Consider the following 21953-nt stretch of genomic DNA (forward strand, 5'->3'; position numbering starts at 1 on the left):
ATGATAAAATTAATAGGAACAACCGAACAAATAACAAAAACATTTATGAAAACCTTTATTTTACTTTATATTATTAAATATTATACCTATAATAATAAGTAATCTTATAATAATCATCTATAATATTAAAAAACATATTTTTTATACAGTAAAAATCTTTATAAAAAATAATTAAAATTTGTATAAATACAGTACAATTAATAAGAGTTGTTCAGTTACAAGAATATCATTGTGCATGACATGAAAAGAATTCTCGTAGTTGACGAGACAGACAGTTTATAGTTGGGTTTATTGGATGATCAGATCTCGGTATTAGATTTTTGAGTTGTATGGACAAAATTCTTGGAAGTGTGTTCGATTCAAACAATTGAAATTCGATGGTTAAATGTAAACATTTTCAGAAAAACTTTAGAATATAAAATCAAAAATGTATGCTTTCATCAAAAAAAAGTTGAACACTTAAAACCTTATAATTATATAAAAAAAATTAATTAATATAAAACGTTTTCTATGACTTATTTATGTAACTTGTTTATAATTGTTTTCTTTGTTAAATATTTGATTTGTGCTATTGAAAATAATTCAGAATAATAATAATATTATGCATGTTCTAAAAAAAATGTCATATATTCTATACTAAATACAATATAATGGTATGTAATTGAATTTAGCATAAAAGTAGAAATATATTCACAATTTAAGCAGTTATTTAGAACTCTTTGATTTTTACTTAGAAATAAATAAATTGTTGATATTCGTCGTTTCTAGTGAATACCTCAAATAAATTATGTTATATTTAATTGGCTTTCACCGAATATTTATAATACATTTTTCAATGTCGATTGATTATTACCATCACATAAATATCTTATATTTATTTTTTTAATTGACTAATCACGTTGAATTATATCTGATTACAAAATATAAAATACTATTATTTTATTCTTTTATAACAAAATAAAATAAAATATTTAAAGTAATAATCAACCTAAAATATATGTATAACTTTAAAATAAATGATTTAATTTCGTGAAACCATATTTAAACAGGGTGATTCATCAATGATCAACCTTTTTTCTCTTTTAATAATGCAGTTATTTAAAATATGATTTTTGAATTCTTGAATAATACACCTTTTTTTTTAAACTCTTATACTTCTCGAGGAAGGTCCTGTAGAGATACAAACTTTTTTTTTAAATGACAACCTTCATTTTCTCCTGTAAATTATTTAGTAAATAACTTTTTTGAAAACGTTAACATATCAAAATCAAAATAAGAACTTATCAATTTTTATAATTTATTAAAATAGCCAAAGCATATTAAATACTAATATTAATATATTATATCTATTTTATATTTCTGTAAAACCAAAAAAATTAGAATTTTGTTAAGTATTTGAATAAATTAAAAAACAGAAATGAGTACGTTTTGTGAATCACATTATTGTATATGAATTATCTATTTGTATGATTTGCTTAAAAGAGTTTTAAATAATTAACGATGTATTAATATAAATTCCTTTTAATATGATGGCAAAGTATATATTGAACATATTTTATTGCCTAATTTAAAATCAATGTAATTGTGTAATTAATTCCTATATTCGTAGTAATATTTTTACTTTTTTAGTGGAAATGATATTATTTATTTTTCAAGTAAAAAGACAGGTATATATGAATTAAAAAATAATGATAAATTTTCAATAAAATGTAATAAATTAATTCATCCAAAACCAATTCCTGGTGGAATTAGAAGACAATAAATAATATAATAATTAAAACAGAGGAAATTGATAAGAATATAACATTTTAAAAATGTATAAAAATAAATCACTTATCTAAAATCATAATTGTTACCCGTTACTGTAAGACGAATTTATGACATCCCACTGGTAGTTTATATATTTTTTTTTGATTTTATTTAACTTCAAAATTCATACACACTGTCATATTCGGTATTTTTTTTAGTTCATACAATTGTTGCGCTGCACGTTTTTGTTCAATTTATCAGCAGATCCTCTGACTTGTTCTGTAATCTTGATGCATTGTACCCGGTCGACGGTGAATATAAAACAGGAACGTTACAAAATAAAAACATAAATAATCTGTAACCCTTCGTGACCCTGCCAGACAAATCACAATAATAATGTTTTTTGCACTAAGAATTTATTATTCATTATTGTTATGCTTGTTATTATTTGTGTCTAATAATGTTTCATACTAAATTACAAATTTCTATTGAGGCTTAGGTAAAATGTCGGGGTGTACGATAAATAGATAGTAATATGTTGAGTCAAAAATTGATATAATATTATAAAAGTTTGATATTTTGCATTTTAAAAAGTTATGGTTAAAAATATTAAAATAAATGACAAATTAGAGAATATCATTTGTAAATTCATATTTATGATGTAAAATTCAAAATAACGACAAATTATAATGATCATACATTTTTGAAAATTATCTTTTTTAATAGTAAAATAAAATCAATGTATGTTTAATATAAATAATATAATGTAACAATATCAAACTCCTAATTTTGAAGATCTTATTTAAATGTCAAAATACTTGGTAATTATTATCAAATGCATTACAACAGTGAAATTAAATGACCGATTACAGCCAAAAAATAATTGTAGGTACCTACACTTATTTAAATGTATATTTAACTTATGTATTAAAAGTAAATACATGAAATAAAATATCAGGAAAATTTGTTACTCTCAAACATATTTTGTATTTTATTGCTTAAAAGTTGATGTGAAAAATACATATATTTATATATCTTATAAACAATATTTTTTTTAAATTACGACAACTAAAACGTTATTTTACGTCAAAAAATTAAATTTGAAATATCTATAAAAACTGTGCGTACCTATACTGACGTATTTTCGTCACTTTTTGACATTTTTAAATTTCTTTTAAGAAAAACGTATGAGGAACTTATTTTATACAATCATTTGAACATCCATTGGTGAATATAATAAAATATATTTTATTGAGACACAATGAGCAAATTTGAAATTATTTTATATCCAAATATTCTACTATATCTACTTTAGTCAATAATAATAATACAATTTACTTTAATTAAAAATTATCAACATTTTTAGTGAATTAATTAACAATACTTGTAAGAGTAACATAAATAAATTGTTTTCACTTACAAGTAGGTAAGAGATTTAAGTACAATATTATAGTTCTGTAAGTACTGATTTCTTGGAGGAAATAATGCATATATAGTATACGGGAATTTTAGAAATAATAGTAAAATATTTTTAACGATTTTAATCTCAATTTAATAAAACGGTACATATTTTTACACTTGCGTAGGTGTATAGAATGTGTTTTAAACATTATTAGGTATTAATGTAGTTATATTGTAAATCTTGAGTATCTTTAAAGAATTTTAAAAATCAAGTTATGCTCAAATAAATAATAGTGAAGTATATGTAGAAATATTATACATTATTCATGATATATATTTTTATTAAACAATTGTATTTTATTTTTTTAATTTGTTTGTATTATTAATATTAATATACGTTGACCTAATGACCTATAGCGATGCGTATTCGTGTATACTATGTACTAGGGACTGATTTACATTTCTTATCGATCCGTGTACTCAAAGTATTTATTTATTTGAATTTTATACCAACCGCATTTCCATAGGTAGATTTATTATAATTTCAGTCGTAAAAATACGAGACTGTTATTGATTTTGCATTTGAATAAATTGCTTGTATAGCAATACAATTCTTTGCGAAGAAGTTGATTATGCGTATGTGAAATTACTAAGTCGTTAATGAAATCGATCACAATAATTGTGCGATTTACAATATATAAATACATATATAATCCTAGTAGGTATCTGTAGTTTTAACTTCATAAGTTAAATACATAATATAACTATGCGAAATTAAGTAGAGCAAGTTTATTGTTAATATATGCAATAGTATTCAGGTCTTTTGTCGACGATATGATATTTTCAATCCAATGGTGTTGAATACATAATTTTCAATAAGTGGCAGTTTATATTGTTTCCCCGTCGTTTATTGAAAATAGTAAGTCACCCACCCACGCACATGATTACATGAACTACACTTACATTATCGTGGGATGACACTGGGATTGTGTTTGGCCATGAAGATATTCATGATATATATATATATATATCGATGAGTTTGTGTACTGTTTAAACTCAGCATACATTCTAATTAATACATTCATAAATAATATTGTTTTAAGAGTTATTGAAAAATATATGGACTATAATACTTACTCGTGCATCACGCGCAATACAATATGTGCACAGCGTACAATTAACTTCTAAAACTTGCGTCCTACCGTATAATAATATCGTGTTTAACGGGACACAATAATAATTATCAAGCACAACCAACGAACGAATAGATAATAAATAAATTAAAAAAAAAAAAATTGCCACCTATTTCCATATGTTTAACACACAAACACACCGCAAAAGCAAACTGACGTCGTATAATAGAGCTTATGATATTATTATATTATTGTCGTTGTACGCGCGCACGGCTGCATCAATGTATTTTATCGGTTTATAATTACCGTGCAATTAAACGAACCGATGTATCATAATACATATCATTGCTTGTTGTTTGTTCAAGTGTGGCAGATTGATTTATGTACTGTGGAACGCATATTATCACGATTATTATTGCACAGTGTTCAATTATAAGTTGCGTCAAACCGCGGTTTAGTGTAAAAACCATGCAGCCAACAATACGGGTATTGTTATCAATCGCGACGATTTTGGGGTGTTTAAAATTAACATTTTCGCTGCAATTAAATATCCCGAAACCCGACACGGTCCTGATAAGTGTGCCGTTCGACCAATTGAAAAATATCAACTGGATGGCAGGAAATCCCGACTACACGGAATCGACGTGTGGGACGTTCAAAGCTTACGAAACCGACACGATTGAAAAAGTAAAGTAAAAAAAAAAAATATATATATATAAAATATATAATGTATTTAAATTTTAAGCTCACCTACACAAAGTGTGCGAGAATCCTGGTAGTTGATTGAAAAAGTTTCTCTGTTCAAGGTTGTCGGCAGATGGTATACCGTTTACATATCAAACATTCCATCAACCACGGATTATTGTAGTCAATTTTCAAGTGAATATCGGATACTGAATTCATTGTTAAAAACTATAATTAATTTAATAACTGACAACACTATAGTTTATATTAACTTATAACTGAAAACTTATTTAGACCTGATACGTAAATTTAGAAGTAAAACTCGGTTTTTGAACAACGCCCTTCAAAAGTGATATAATTACAATAAACCATTATAAAATGTTGAAGAACATAACTTTTAAATAGTTCGTATATATATATATATAATATTAAGTATATTAACTAGAATATATGTATATATATATATTTAACATTTAGCTACCTACATTACAACTGCGTAAACTCATGAACAATTTGTATCTAATTAAATTATATTAATTGGCTGATGTATATTATAGTTGAGTTGTAAAAGAAATGAACATTTTATTTATATAAATTATAAAAAATAAATATAAATCTAATAACAAATTACCAAATTATTTTTAGATATCCAAAGTCCGTGCAGATGTTCTGGAATTGATTTTACAATAGATATGAAAGATAATGTTATTTCATTTGTCTTGTTTTCTACGAATATACAGTGGGTCATTATATTAGCCTTTGTTGATTTATAAAAAATAAATAAAATAATTATTTTAGAGAGAAATCCGTAACTTATGAGTTGGCAACAGCTTCATTCGTCAAAAAGACACAGTTAAAAATGGACAAAATAATACTGCGAAGTAAGCAACACGAATTATTTTTTTATTGAAAATTATCTTGATCATTAAATATACACTAATTTCTATGAATACAACAAAAATTTAATGTTATTGTCTGTATTGTTAAAAAATGATGAGATACGGATTTACTATTTTGTCGTTGATAAATGAAGTGTGAGTATAAGATAAACAGATATTTTGAATATTAAAATGTGTCTTAGAAGATTTAAAGAAGAAAGAGGTGTGTGCGTTGTGGTGATCATTTAGGGTAGTCGAAGATCAGATTGGGAATGTCACATGTCAAGAAATAGTTGTGTAGTGGGTAGATGAGAAATCATTCAATGAAAGGTTATTAAAGGAATCATAGATAAATAAGATTTGACTTATCGGGGACATAAAAATGAAAATATTATATAATTTGAGAAACTATAATATCATTGTGAAACCACGACCGTGGTTGAGCTAGGATTGTTGGGAAAATAGTTATTAACTAAGTGGAAAATAAGGTATGAGAGGGAGCGTTACTCAACGATTCAACTAAAATTTCGTTATAAAAATTTTAAAGTTAGGACTACAGTTAGACTACGGTGTTTTGATACAAGTAAAGCAATAGTTAAGACATAAGGTACCCGAATTGGTAACCAGTGATACTTGTACGATCAGTACGCATAGAGATATTACGTAAAGACTGTTTTTTGCTAAAGAGTAATATAGAAGATGTCTGATCGTGTTTACAAGAAAAATAAAATGATTTAGTAATGTATAATTTTTTTAGTCTATTTAAGAGTGAAAATAAAAAATCGAACAAAAAGTACCTAATTAAACACATCGAAAATTATTTAATCGAAAAAACAACAGCGAATAAAATGTATTGAAAATATAAAAATAAACTATTTAAATTATCTTAACGACTATAATATGTTAAGTCATAGTCGGTTATTTTCGTCATACGTATTTACTCATTTTTGAATTCGTTCAGCTGAATCTCTGTATATCTTATTTTTTTTTTCCTCAAAATATTCATTCTATTGAAGGCATTCAACAAATTTCTAGATTGATGGATAGTGTAATGCTAAAAATCAAAACATATTAAGCAAAATGATCAATTAATTTTAATTTCTAACCAAATAAAATAGATCTATCAATAAGCTGAAACATGTATGCCAACCCTTAATACAATTATTAATTTTGGCACTTTGGCGTTTGGAAATTTTGTAGCAATTCCAAACAATTATATCAATAACAGTGATTTCCGAATATTAGTTTTTGTCCTCGTCCTCCAATTCACATATATTTAAAATAGTTAGTTAATCAGTGGAATAAGACATTTTTCATTTTCACAAAAAAAAAAAAAAAAACGTGGAATACAACAATTATTTGATCGCGTGTATGGTGCACAAAGGCAAGAGCCGACATCATTCTTTATACGAGTATGTAAAGACAAATTATTAGGAATTAACATATATTTTGTTGGTATTTCTTGGGTTTGTTTAATATATTATTGTCTTCATACACAGCGTGTGAAATGAAAATGGCAATCATTATGTTATTTTCTACGTTAAAAATCAGTCATAATTATCGATTTTGAATTTAAATTAGGCTTGATTTCATTTAAAATAGTTAATAGGCGGATGTACGATTCTCCGGTTTTATTCAGAAATACAGCATAAAAATAGTGATAAAATAATTATTCAAACACTTGATATACCACTATCGTACGACAGACATTGTGCGTAATTTTTTGGTTTTTAAATTACTCGGGAATAACAAAATTGAAAACAGTTTTTGAATCGACGGGGATGCAGTCGTTTTTTTGGCGAAAGCGGCGAAGTGTATTTTTAATCGAATTTGTTGACGGCATACCCTCCACCACTTCAGGTGGTATTTGTGTAGCGCTAATTATTCGTTGTGGCGATATTGGTGTGTATGTATAGCTCCGTTTTTAATTTTTTTTCGACTGCGATTCTTTGTGACTTTCATCAGCCACCACACATGTGAGTGATCTGAAGCGCCTTTTAGTAATTAAATCGCCTTTAACTATCATAATATGACTTTAAGATTGATGTAGACCACAAATACACTGTGCTTCCGACAGTGTTTTTACTTTAAATGTATTTCCATCGCGGATAATTAATTTTCAATTTTTATTATCGAGAACGTATTAAATACACATTATTACTGTTTATGATATCACAGTATATACGTAATTATGTAAAACACGGATACACGACACACGAACACGCGGATTGACGAGTGCTCAATACTAACTGATTATTCACTTATACTCGTAAAAATCGTTATCGAATTATCCGTTATCTATATTTGTCTTTAATATTGTATCACCTTTTGATTTTTTTAACGCGTAGGTTTTTTTTTTTTCGTTGTTTCATCTTCGCTATTCAGAAGCGATACCATAAAATCGTATTATATTTTCATTTATATTTGTCTGTCATAAAATTATAGCTAGTTATCTGTTCAGGTTTCGTGATGAAAACCCACGGTAAAACAAACGGACTAGCAGGTCGGTATACTTTTTATTGATCGATATTAATCCAACGATATTTTATAATATTATTATTATTATTATTATTATAGGTTTTATAGTTCCGCAGGGTGTTATCGTTGATTCTGATGATTTCAAGTCGTACATAGTCATGGTGTTCTGCAAAGAAAGTACTTTAAACATTTATATTATGAACTATATGCACATCACAGATTTATATATTCTTTCTTTTTTAAAATCATATTTTTTTCTTTTTAGGGGCGAAAAAACCTATTGTTATGGTTCTCGTAAATGCGCTTCCCATATCTGAAAAAGTCATGGACATAGCTTTAAAATTTTTAAATGATAATAATTTCGATACAAGGTTATTAAACGTGCAACACAGCAATTGTAAGTATGGTCAAAATATTGTTGGATACTAGCCATTATTAAGAACCATAATATGGTAAAAGCGTATTTTTTAATTATTGACATTATGGAATTTGTTGTGATATTTATATAATGATATTTATTTTTAATTTAAACATGTTTGAAAATAAAAACACATAAAAACCTAATAATAATCTGTTGGATTGTAATTCAAATTTATTGATCATTAAATTGTTGAGTTTAACCCACAAGCACTTAACCGCGATTTATTAAATAATATGTAAAATATTTATAAGATTAATTAAAACATTTTTACTGACAGGAGGGAACGTCTATCATAATATGTTTGTATCAAATTGATTGATTACTTACCTAAACAGTAACGGTGAACAATAAATAGTGTAAAGTTAAAAAAAAATAGACCTTTTAAAGCAGTTAAAAAAAAATCAGACTTCCGAGCAAAAACAACGAGTGTGATAAATACCGATTTTCTTAAAAAAATGTTCTACAGTACCTGTCGTTAAAATATTATGTAATAATAATTCATTATTATATATTTATGAAACATTTCTATATCTTTATTGATTTATTTATGTACCGAAATGTTAATATTACCGAATGTAATACTATGTATAATAATAATATGATATATTATCTACATAGCAAGTTTCTCAGATAATATTTGAAATATAAATTTATGATTATTTTAGATTTACTTAAAAGTATATTTCATTGCACACAGTTTACTGAAGAAAAAAAATAATAAATTTGTTTTCTTCCTACGGGTTCGAATATCATTTCGAGTTGTATTGTTAATAACTCTGTACTTTGACAGAACTTCGCGTTCAACGTCTAGGTTTATTTTTTATTTTAAGTCGCCGTTTTTATTTATTCATTTTTTGTTCCAACGATTCCTAGATGAGCGTCAGGTTAAATTGTTATTACTAATGTATTGACCAAAATTTAAAAAATCAAAACGTTTACAACACGCAGGTATACTCGAACGAAACCGTCAACGCGTTTCAATGTTCATAACTACGTATTTTTCGTGTCTGATCTGCCGAAATTATTTAGGTACAGCGATGTCGCTGTTCATTGAAAAACATAATTATTATTTTTGAAAAATAGCATATTATATACTTTTTACGCGGTTTCCGACGGAACGTGTCAATAAACAGGTTTGGGCTAGTTTTCATATATAGTTTTATCTGTCGTATCTTTTATAACACTCCAGTCGGCATTTGTGCAGTTCGCGGACTGTCCACGGTCGTTATTTTTATCGTTTACTTGGTTTTTATTAACCGCCTGCTTTGTCCGGACAATATATAATATATATACGGCCTATTTCGATCGTTATGGCAGATGGCGCATTGACTGCGCGTGATCTAATGTGTGTGCGTGTCCATCGATGATGGCGGCCACACTATGATGGTCTCTGCTCGTATCACCGCCAAAAAAAAAAAACAAAAAAAACTCACATCTCTCGCGTGTACGCAGCAACGCTAAAATTTATTATTGTAACGGACCGGACACCGGAACGTGTCGCGTGCGAACTTACATTTGCGGTATAAATAGGCACCTCAAACAATATAATAATATATTTTATGGAAACAGTTCCACACTCGCGCGGCGAAGAATTATTATTATTATTTTCGAGATTATTTATGGTTTACCAGTGGTGGTCGATGCTAAGGGTGGGTGGTGGGCGAAGAAGGGTCGTAGTGCTGTGCACCGGTGTGCATGTGTGGTCGCGGTACTGCGGGCGGAGAGACTGCGAAGAAAGTATATTATGTGCGTATTGGTGTGCGAGAGAGAGAGAGAGAGAGAGAGAGAGTGAGAGTAAGTGAGAGTGAAGGAGAGAAAGGGGAATTGTGAAGCGAAAAATAAGTAAGCTGTTCAATCACGATGTTATTATCGACTGGCTGGGCGTGTTGTTGGCACGTTGAATAATTCTCTGCGATCAATCATGACAGGAGATGGTTTTCCCTGGTCCGCGTACACGCCGCCGCGTCTTTTTCTGAAATCTAACTTATTCTCTCTCTTTTTCTCGCACACGCGTAAACACATACCGTTTTTACTCTCCCCCGCCGCCATCGCCGGTCGTTTACCACTGCGTTCATTCCGCGTTCTAATCCCTTCCCGAAATTCTTTTACACATTTCTTTGCACTTACTGGAACAAAACGTCCGGTGTTATTGTTCAATACTCCTCTCCTTTTCCGCTCGTTAAACACACTTAACTACCTAGCTACCGGCAAACATACACGTAGACGCCCCTCTCCCCCCCCATAAATATATACGCACCCTCTCGCAACAACCATTATCGCCCCGTTGCGAGTAAACAATAACTTTTGCCAAAACGAAATTATCTTCAGTAGTCTCCAACATTCGCAGTGTATACATTGTATATACGTATGTGCGTGTGCGCGTACGTTTAAATTCCTCAGATCACACGTATAGAGTTTTACCTTACCGAACGTATAAAAGTTTTGACTAGCTCCGGTGCAGTTGGTGCAGTGCAAAGAAGGGTTTCGACCGCAGAGTGATTCATAAATCTCCACTAACCCTGAAAATTACCATCTCTCATGCTCAACAGACTAATGCAAATTATTTACACGCAAACACACACACACACACGCGCGCGCGCAGAGCATAATTCAATATATACACACACACACCAGAATTCTGCATTGTGAACACACTCGCATCATCCGTGGAAACTGCTGAGGTATCCACGTGATGAGTGTATTTGTGGAAAATGCATGTCGTAATGGCCATGGCGCGCGTCTATAGGCGTGTTCGTATGCGTACACGGTGATTTACGATATGTATTTGAGTTTAAATAAAAAAAAAAACATAGAACCTTATGTTATATTCAAACGTCATTCGTCAAAATACAACCATTGTTACCTACAAATGCGTATACTATACGCAATAACGATATGATATTATATGTAAACTTCGCCTAGTTTTCTTCAATAGTTTTCCATTCGCGTTATGCAGCTGTACACGATACACCCATTTATACGTGGTTTGTTGCGTCGTGTTAAAATCATAAACTCTGTATAAGAAATAAAAATACATTTTTTTTTAAAAAAAATCGTTTAGTAACTATACTTACCTAGTGTTTTTATGTTTCAAAACATATTTATACGCGTTACATTTTTTTGTTTAATATTTTGGTCTCCGATAGAAAGTTGTCAAATTGATGAGATAAAAATATATATTTATATATATATACACATTCTGTTTTTCAATTATAGACTACGTTTGGTTTATCTTATTTATAACGTATGCGAAAATCACACCGGTAAAATAAATATTGGAGAATATGAAAAATGGTTTTCAAAATTAGTTATCTAAAAATATGTCATTAAAAACTCATTTCATATTAAAATCGAATTTCGAATGAAACAAATGCAAGTTAAGGTAGTTTATTATAGTACTGATTTAGGTGAAATTCCTAAGGGGACATGTCCTTTTATTTGGATTTATTTAATTGCTATTCAATAAAATGTGTAAGAGAAGGTCGGAGATTTAAACACGTATTTAGTTACATTTCGTGAAAATACCACAATACAATTATGCATAACTGACGTTTTAAACCATACAATTATTGTATTTGGTCTGAATATATTTAATCGTAGAATATTTACAATAATTTATAAAAGATTAGTAAATGAGGTACATAATTTAATGTTACGTTGTAAATATAAACTACGTATTCGTTGTTATGGAAATCAACTTAATTACTAATAAATACTTTAAAAACTAATAATAATAAATAATTATAATAATCATCATTAATTTAATTTGTTTTTTTTTTACGTATTAAGAAACAATTTCATTAGAAATCTATATTATAAAATATAATCTCGATTTAAATGCGATTTATAAATTAATACTTTTGAGTTGACATAACTCATTCACTCAAGTGTTATTCTCAATGTTGTATATTTTTCTAATTTTCTTTCGTAATTACTTGTTATTTGGCATGTCAACGGTAGACATAGAAAAAATAAAAATAAAGTAATTCAATTTTCGGTTCCAATTTAAAAGTCTTTGTTTTCTCTTTTCATTGTGTACTTAACGCTAAGTAAGTTCGTTGCCATAAAAGTGGAACGAAGCTATTTTTGATTTGTTTCCACCCTGTCCACAATCAGATATTTTATTAATTTTTGTTTTAAATATTTACATTTAATTACGTTACTTGTTTGTTTATATACTAAGAATAATTACATATTATTCAAAAAAGTTTGAAAATGATCGAGTTTTGCATGGAATTGATTACACTTTAAAATAGCGACTATACAAGAATCATATTTTGGTTAAGTTATTCAAATATAAATTATAATAATATACTTGGCTGAAACAATTATAATAATTGAAGATCAAACATAAAAGATTACAAACATCATAAAAGTCTTATACCTAATTTATTTAAATATTTATTTTTTTTCACTTCCTTATGTTGTTGTTTATAATTTATTTATATTTATGAAAACAACAACGGTGTAATTGATCGAAACATAAAAACATAGTTCGTAAAAATTATTATCGGTCTTGTAAGACAATTAAAAAAAAAAAAAGAAGAAAAATCTCTGCTTATGAATAGTTTTACAAGAAATAATGTTATAAGTTACATGTAGTTATTTGAAGAATGAAAAAAATGTTTCTTAGCATTCTTAATGATGCACAACTGTGCTCTACCAATATTGTACCAATTACATTCTTTACAAAATGAGTTTATAAGTTAAATAACGATATAATATAATATAATATTAGGTACTTATATATGTTTAGCTATTGTACCCAGAATCAATAACGGATGCAATATATTTTTGAACACATTTCACGGAAATTATATTATAAACTTTCTGCATTCGTGTTAAAAGCATATAATACTACAAATTAAATTTACTAAGTTTACTGAGTTAAAATGAATGTTACAGTTTTTATGTTTTTAAACTATTCTCGGATAACACATTATTCAAATTCTCACTGTATACTAAATTTCTCGTTTTACCCAGTTCATTCGGAGATGTCCATATAATTACATTCACATATATTATGTTCGTTCTTAACGATAAATGACCAACGCAACCGGGTTTGTCTGTGTCCAACATATTTATATTTTTTAGTGAGGGAAAATAATTTATCTTTTTCATCCCTACATATTCCAAAATATTGAACCTATGCTTGTTTACGTATTTCCGGGGTTAAATAACTAGAAAAAAACACAAACACACACACACACATACAAACAAATAACTTTTTCGGGTTTCACAGGTTTTTATCGACTTAACCAGTGTCATAAGAAAGTATTACCTCTGCCAAGTTTCGTAAATATCCACAAATCGCAGGCACTACGAGGGTAAAATTTTACTGGTGTGTCATCATAAGTATTGATTTTTTTCAGACCAATTTTATTAAACAACAGAAAATATACTTTTAATGACCATTCTCATATATCAAATTATTTCTTTAGTTCAAACTATAGGTTATCCAATCGTTGAAACATAAAATAATAAAAAATACAATTCAATAACTCATAAGACAAATTAAATATAAGAAAATACTTATATTATTATACTTTAATTATACAATAGTTTTAATATAATGTAATAGTTTTAGTATAATATAATTTTTGACGTTTGAAAATCTATAAAATTTTGACTAAAATTAAATAATTGTTATTACATATATTATACATGATTAACATATTCGAATGTTTTAACATGAAAATAATAGTCGTATATATTTTACTGTAAGACGAAAAATAATAATATATTGGTTCTAAATTACTAATATGAAATTATGATCAACTGTTGTAGAATACCTCTGCACGAGCCCCGGCTAATGCTAATGCGGCACGATATAACTGAGCCATTAAACGCGGTACATCGATAAATTGTCTATTTTAAAGACGATAAGAGTTAAGCAGTTAAATGTTTAGTTTAAATTATTAAAATACAGTTGAATTTAGCAAAAGTAAAAGAGTATATTATTTACTATTATTTTAAATAAGCGTAACCGAAAATCGTATTTAATGTAAGAACTAGCTGGTTAAAATCAACAAAGGTAACCAATAAAAGACAACTCTTTAACAATCAAATTTTAACGAGAGTCATAACACCGATGGTTTTAAAAATAATTTACCTTGAGGAACATTCGTTATTGTTTTAGAAACAAGAATGTTCAAGATAATAACTTGTCAAACAACAAGTATTAAATAACTGCTATAAATTTTAATACGAAATAAACGTCACTTTAGAACTTGATTCTTACACTACTAAGCATTCTGACTGACGTATGCAAATTGATTATTTACAATTTGTTTGCACTGTGAATATGTGATCGGTCGATTGACTGAATGACTGATTTATTAATTAAATCGCAAGATCTATCCACATACTGGATCTTTGTATTTCAAAAATAAACACGTATGTTGTTTATTTGAAAATACAAAATAATCCACTGAAAATATCAATATGTTGTACATTAAGATGATTTATCATACTTTTTTTTTTATGATCATAAAATTAATTATTACCTAGTGATATTTCAGAAGAACTTCGCATTGTGATATACATGATTGATGGATGAGAATTTTCTTAATTAAAAGTTTGCAATTTCAATGAATATCTATTTTTATTATTGTAAAGCAAACCTGTGCTTAATGCAAAAAATAATAATAATAAAAAAAAATAAATATAAAATGTTATTAAAGAACTCAAACCATTAAACACAGCTATAGAAAAAAGGCAGGGTATCTAAATCCCTGTCTGAAAGGGTGTTTAAGGATTAATACTCCCTACAAAGTTAAATTATAGTATTAAATTATGATTACTACATATTATATAAGCTATATTATGCTACCAATTATAAGTTACATAATTTATATAAAAATGTTAATGAGTATTTAATTTAATCGGCTTACATCCTCATTCATAACTAGTACTTAATCAACGTCTAAAGCCATAGTCTGAACGTTATTTTTTTTTTAAATGTAACTGTAAGAAAAATTTCGTTTTACATAACGGTTAACTAACTGATTGCATGGGTCATTGTTATTCAAATGAATCAGAACTTAGCTATACTTTTTTATATATAATATTATATAATCATTAATCTTTATTTAAGTGTATAAAATGTAATTTCAAACGAAACATTAATACACTATACCCACATAATCTTTTAAAATCATTCATCACGTCATTAATAATCAAACTTTATTGCTAAAAATTTCGTGTATTGGTTATTATTTTATTTTGAATGGTATATAGAGATTATAAAGTGATAACATATAACGAGTCACTATTATATTTTAATTATTTATCTGTTTTTTTTTTTTTTTTAATGGCATATAACTTACTATACAATAATAATATTTACCTACTTGCTTTTATTAAATATTGAACATTTTCGAACACCATACTAGTGTCTTTGTATGGTATGAGTTTAATAAATTACATTAGTTTTGTTTTCTAAAATTGTTGTACTTTTGAAACAATGTCAACTACCTTCGGTGTTTGGCCGGGGTGAAGAAGGGAGGTTTTTTTAAAAAAAAAAAAAAAAAAAAAAAATACCGTAGAGAGTTTTTGTTCGGAAAAAGTGTAATTTTGACGATTGACGTGGTAGAGAGGGGCAAGAAGGCAGTGGCACTGTCGGCTTCGAAGTTCATTTTAAAAATTGCTGTGTACAACTAGAGTCGTAAATTATCGGTTTTAGTTTCAAAACGAACGACGTGTTTGCGAGGCGTAACGACATTTTTAAGCGTGTTCCTCCTCTTTCGTCACGGCGTTTTTAATACAAAAACTTTCACGTTATTCACGCGCGACATTCTCAAAGGCTTTGCATCTGTTTGGCCGCTGAAAGTAAGCCTAAACCCAAATCATACGTGGGGCGGACGAGTCAAGGACAGGGCGAGAGAGAAGCAGTGCTATGTGGAGAAACGAAATGAAAACGGATAAGAATTAATTTACAATGGAATTTCACAAAGAAACAATATCATTGTGTTTAAGGTTTTTTTTTGTACAGACCAGTTTTTGGATGTTAGTAATTAGGAATTCCCAAATTTAATTAAAATACGCACACACGCGCGCGCGCGCACAGACTTCCACTTTCCGGTGGATCACTTGCAGCTGTACACTTAACGAGCTGGCGTGGATGATGTCCCGGCATATTGGCTACCGTTGGCGGCGAAACAAAATACCGAGGAGGACAATCGACGACGGACGAATTTCCATACACGTGCGACCGCCATAAGAATTTCAATCGGCTTGTTTTAACCGAAAACTATTCTCCACGATTCTATCCGACAATTTGTTCCGGGTCCATTATATATACGGACACATTTGATTAATTTACGAACTTAACGAGAGAGACATTGTAAGCACCTTTAAAGGGATTACAGTCAGATGCCAAAGTGGTTATCAACTCAATTCAACATTCTAAGAACACACTTGAAGTTCTACTAACTTTTTCTTGGAAAACCCTGTTTATAAAATGGTTAAATGTGCAACGAAACTTCTTCTCCACTCGCAAGCCTCGGCCGTTCTTAATTGTGAAATTGCGAGAGCATCAGAGCAAATCAAGTCCTGAGGTCAAGCGCTTTTATGTTTTACGTTTGTCGCCATAATTTTTACTAAACATAATATGTCATAAAAACAAAAACAAAAAAAAATTTAGCGTTTAGAAAAACAGTGATATACAGCCAATCATAATACGTTAATATGCATTTATAAATTTGTACATTAAACGGTTATAGTTATATTGTACAATATTTGATTTTTATCATTTATTATTAAGTGTTGTGTGTTAAAATAATAATATCAAACACAATCAAATTGAAATAATATTAAATATTATGTTTACGAATGATTTCAATTTTGAGTTTTGATGTAAAACAACTCTAATATTAATATTATTGGATGTTAAATCATACTTTAAACTAACACGATAGTAATATTCAAATATTTGTATACATCATATTATTATGTAGCATGTATGTAGTTAATAGAACTAATTTGTCTGGAAGTATTTAATATATAAATCTGTTGTAACACGGTTTAACATTATTATAGCAGAATAATTATTATTTTATCCTTTGGCATAACAATTTGTATTTCAATGGTTAATATATTTTATTTTTAATAATAATAATAATAAAAAATATTCAATTTAATTTAAATTAATACGATTTACAAATATTTTATTTTAAAATATCAAATACATGTATTGATGTGATGATATTCTAGTTAACCATTTCATTCATTAGGTAAGTCGGCCACTGTAAAAAAAAAAAAAATAGTAAATATTGTATAGGACCATCCTGATATACAGCCTAATTCCCATTTCGTATCCGACGCGTGGATCCTCCAGACGAATACTCTTTACGCTTCCACGTCTTTCATTACTGCGTCCTTATTCCATCTCAATCGTGGTCTTCTCGGTGGTCTTTTTTCAGTTGGTTTTTCGTCTAGTACTGTGCACACGAGTAGATTTGGACTATGCCTCGCACGCCCAGCCCATTGTAGTCTTTTGTTCTGTTTGATCATTAAACTTAAAAATGTATTAAACAATTTTTTTCAAATCTCTAGATCATTAAATTTAAGAATTAAATGTATAAAAAATGGTATGTGTATTAATTTTTAGGAAATGATTAAGAAGATTCATTGAATTTTATTGTATGCTACCTTATTCAGCGTACTTGTAAAAATTGAGATCAAATTGGGAAAAATGTACATAAGGTTTGTTGTTGTTGTTGTTATTTTTTTTTTTTTTTTAAAGATGAAACATTTCAAAATATTACTCACAATTAAAGTGAATACTTAATAGAATACTGTTCAATAAAATATATTAAAAATAAATCACACATAATTTTAATTTCAACTCAGAATATATTACTGGTTTTAAGAATCTATTACATATAGGTTGTTACGAAATATAAAGCAACAAAATAAAAATTATAGTAAATAATGATACAACGTCACATTATAAAATTATTTTTATAATACAATCATGTAAATACATTTTTTTAAATAAGTATTTTTGAGTATGTTTTAAGTACCGTCGTAACATGAGCAGAGATACCGTCTATTGATGATACTCCATGGCTTGATTGTTATAAAATATCAAAACAGGCACTAACATTAATTAACTATACGCAAACACTATTGAAGAAAAAATATGTAAAATAAATAATCATTTATTATATCGAAAACCATACAGTTATTTTAAGATAATCATTAAAAAACTACAATACTTCTTTAATATAAATTGAATTATAATGAACATTGTGAATTATATAAATTGTGAAACACAAGTAAACAACAACAAATAATAAATATATTTAAAAATATACATATTATATTTCTAATACTGTGCATTTTAATACCTATGTATTTATTGACTTTTAATCATATACATTATATTTTAGAGTTAATAGCTTAGACACGAAACTAAAATTATAAATTATAATTTTTAATATAACAGGAAGTGTTTTAGTTGTTTTCCTGTAAAACTACTTTACTAATCGATGTAATAATTCAATTATTTGTAGTAAAAGATTTTTAACTTTATTTAATTTCCTAATTTCATTATTAATAAGATTAAAATACAAGTTGTTTTAAACTTTAATTACTTTTAACAACTTTTTTGTTGTAGCTCATCAGTACCCGTTTTAAAATTACATTATAATTAGTAATATTATTGTTTTTTGTTGTTGTTGTTGTAATAAAATGGTATATTGAATCCCGATCCTTATTCCAATACATTATTACTATGGATTACATAGTTGTAAGAAAAAACTAAAATACTAAAGTAAATCTACTATAATATTGTGAAGTAAAAAATCACTAAAAATCATTATAATTATTAAAATAGTTTAAAACAACATATATTTATATAAATAATGGAGTGCTATTTCAAAATGTTGTCATTTCTTTTTATTATTTGATTAAACTAATAACTTATTATCCCTAAACGAAATGAAAATATATAAAATATTGAAAACGGGGTTATTAGAAAATAACATGTATAAATAATGAACACGATCTTATATGGCATAGGTGAAAATAAATAAATAATATTAGTGTTGATTATTTTAATAAAATCGGATGTAATACAGTTATTGATTGAAAATGTTCAGAAACGTCCAGATACATGTGTTATAATATTATGTACAACCAAGCAAACAATTATAACCATACTTACCAGTTTGTTTACTTGGAATAACTACTTGGATATTATTATATTAATAATTTTTTAACTGGTAAACACGTGAGCTTATAGTTAGAAAACAAAACGAATATTAATAATAACTTAATACAATATATTATAATATAATTCATTATTAGTTACACAATATCAAATGTAATTATTTATTCCAAAAATCTCACTTTGTAGCAATAAACGTTATTATTATTTTTATTTATTTTATCAAATTCAGTTAATTGTTTTATGATATTAAAAAAAATTCTGGCGAGTGGATGCCGCTATGCTGCTGTGCATTAAGTTTCTTGCGAGTTACTGGATGAGTTAAATTTGGATTTAATGATAAAATATTGTACACGAAAAACGATTCTATCGGCTATATTACTAAGTATATTTCATGTTATGTTTTTTGATTTTGCTATTATTAAATTATTATTTTTTTTAATATAAGTAAAACTGTAAGATGAATTCATTTTTATCGAAAGCATTGTGTTTTAAAATATAATTGTGTGTATAAAATATAATAATATACCTACGTAAAAATGTACATTCCTGCGAATAATATTTTAAAAATTAAAAAAAAAATAATGAATAACGTTATCCATAGACTTTATATGTGATTGTGAGATAAATTTTAACTTAAAATGCTCATAAAAATTTTAATGAATTTTTAACTAGAAAATAATTTCAAAATTTTCAAAATTTTTATGGAAAATTTTAAATGTTTATAAATAGCTTAAAAAACATAGAGAAATAGTAAAAGAAATAGACAATTATCTTATAAACATTTAACATAAAGTACAAACTAGATCGAATTTGCTATCCGAAACCACCCTAAAAATTTAAAATAAAAGTATATTTTGACTACTATTCATGTGTACAGACACACATAAAATAATAAAACACATACATCATTGTAAAATCAAAACAATCTTTATTCCGCTTAAAATCTAAAAAATATCTTGTATTCTAAAGTATTATTTAAAAAATAATAAGTATTATTATGTTACCCAAAAAATTAAACCAGTGTACCTATACACGGTTATAATAAGCATGTTATTGTACATATAAGAAATTTGTATTTTCCTATTGCTATTAAAATACATACACTTAAATGTTATATTTTGGTTGTAAATAATATTATCTATTCAACATATAAAATTAATGGACAAACTGTTAAGTACCTATATTTCTATACTACATATAGCAATAAATACTTCAACTTTATGTTCCGGTTGGATATACGTACCTAGTTAAAAACTGTCATGTTTTGTTATTATAGTTGCTGTTAAAAAAAAAAAAAAACAGAAATTAATTCACAAAAATGACGAGTTTTATGCAAAAAACCACTATAAATCAGAACTTTCAAGTTTGTATTTACACGCAACAATTTTGACTTATTTGTTATTTTTTTTTATATTTGTTTTATTTAAAAAATTATTTTAAATTTTAAGTGGGTTATGCATTAATGATAACGAATATTTTATATAATAATATTGTCTCACTGAAATGCACCGTTCATAGTCTTGTGCACATAAACGACTGACCATTCATATTATTATTATTATACTGTTTATAAATCGTGACTACGGCTGTCACGGAATGTATATAGTTTGACTTCGATTGAATTTTACGTCGTTAATCTCCGATAGTATGCGTATATATAGCTACGAATTTCTCAGTCGGCCGGTTAAATAATCTCGCGCGCAACTATAATAGAATGAAAAATAAATTATCGTATGTAGTTTTTCATTGTTTTCAAATTGTTCGTTGTGATATCGACACTGTATAATATACAATATACACCGCGCAGTTCTATTGGTTTTGTTCGATTCTTAGTTATACGACGGTTACAACAATTTATTATCGTAAGCGATTCACAAGCTATAAAGAGTTATCCGCGGTTCCATGTTGTAATGTATAATATATAATGTTTATAATGTCTGTAATGTTCATTATATCGGAATATTGATGTGGTATCTATAGCAAACCGTTTAATTTAACTTGATGCTATATAATTTGAATGTGCGCGAGCAAAT

At 27.4% G+C, this 21953-nt stretch overlaps 1 protein-coding gene across 1 annotated transcript; it reads left to right on the forward strand.

Annotated features, from left to right (window-relative positions):
- Nucleotides 1-4645: 4645 nt before the first annotated feature.
- LOC132931698 (uncharacterized) lies at nucleotides 4646-8833 on the forward strand. The gene is made up of 7 exons (XM_060997639.1): nucleotides 4646-4970; nucleotides 5090-5162; nucleotides 5613-5706; nucleotides 5766-5848; nucleotides 8307-8348; nucleotides 8423-8500; nucleotides 8589-8833. The coding sequence occupies exons 1-7, from the start codon at nucleotides 4665-4667 to the stop codon at nucleotides 8750-8752; spliced, it is 840 nt and encodes a 279-aa protein (XP_060853622.1). The 5' UTR covers nucleotides 4646-4664; the 3' UTR covers nucleotides 8753-8833.
- The last annotated feature ends 13120 nt before the right edge of the window (nucleotides 8834-21953 follow it).

The sequence above is a fragment of the Rhopalosiphum padi genome, chromosome 1 (genome assembly GCF_020882245.1).
Source record: "Rhopalosiphum padi isolate XX-2018 chromosome 1, ASM2088224v1, whole genome shotgun sequence".
Lineage (NCBI taxonomy): Eukaryota > Metazoa > Arthropoda > Insecta > Hemiptera > Aphididae > Rhopalosiphum > Rhopalosiphum padi.

Excerpts from the sequence above, each read along its gene's own strand:
- LOC132931698 (XM_060997639.1), top strand. The coding sequence starts at position 4,665 with ATGTACTGTGGAACGCATATTATCACGATTATTATTGCACAGTGTTCA. Across the intron at positions 5,849-8,306 it reads GGACAAAATAATACTGCGAA|GTTTCGTGATGAAAACCCAC; the intron begins GTAAGCAACACG and ends TTATCTGTTCAG. Across the intron at positions 8,501-8,588 it reads CATGGTGTTCTGCAAAGAAA|GGGCGAAAAAACCTATTGTT; the intron begins GTACTTTAAACA and ends TTTTCTTTTTAG.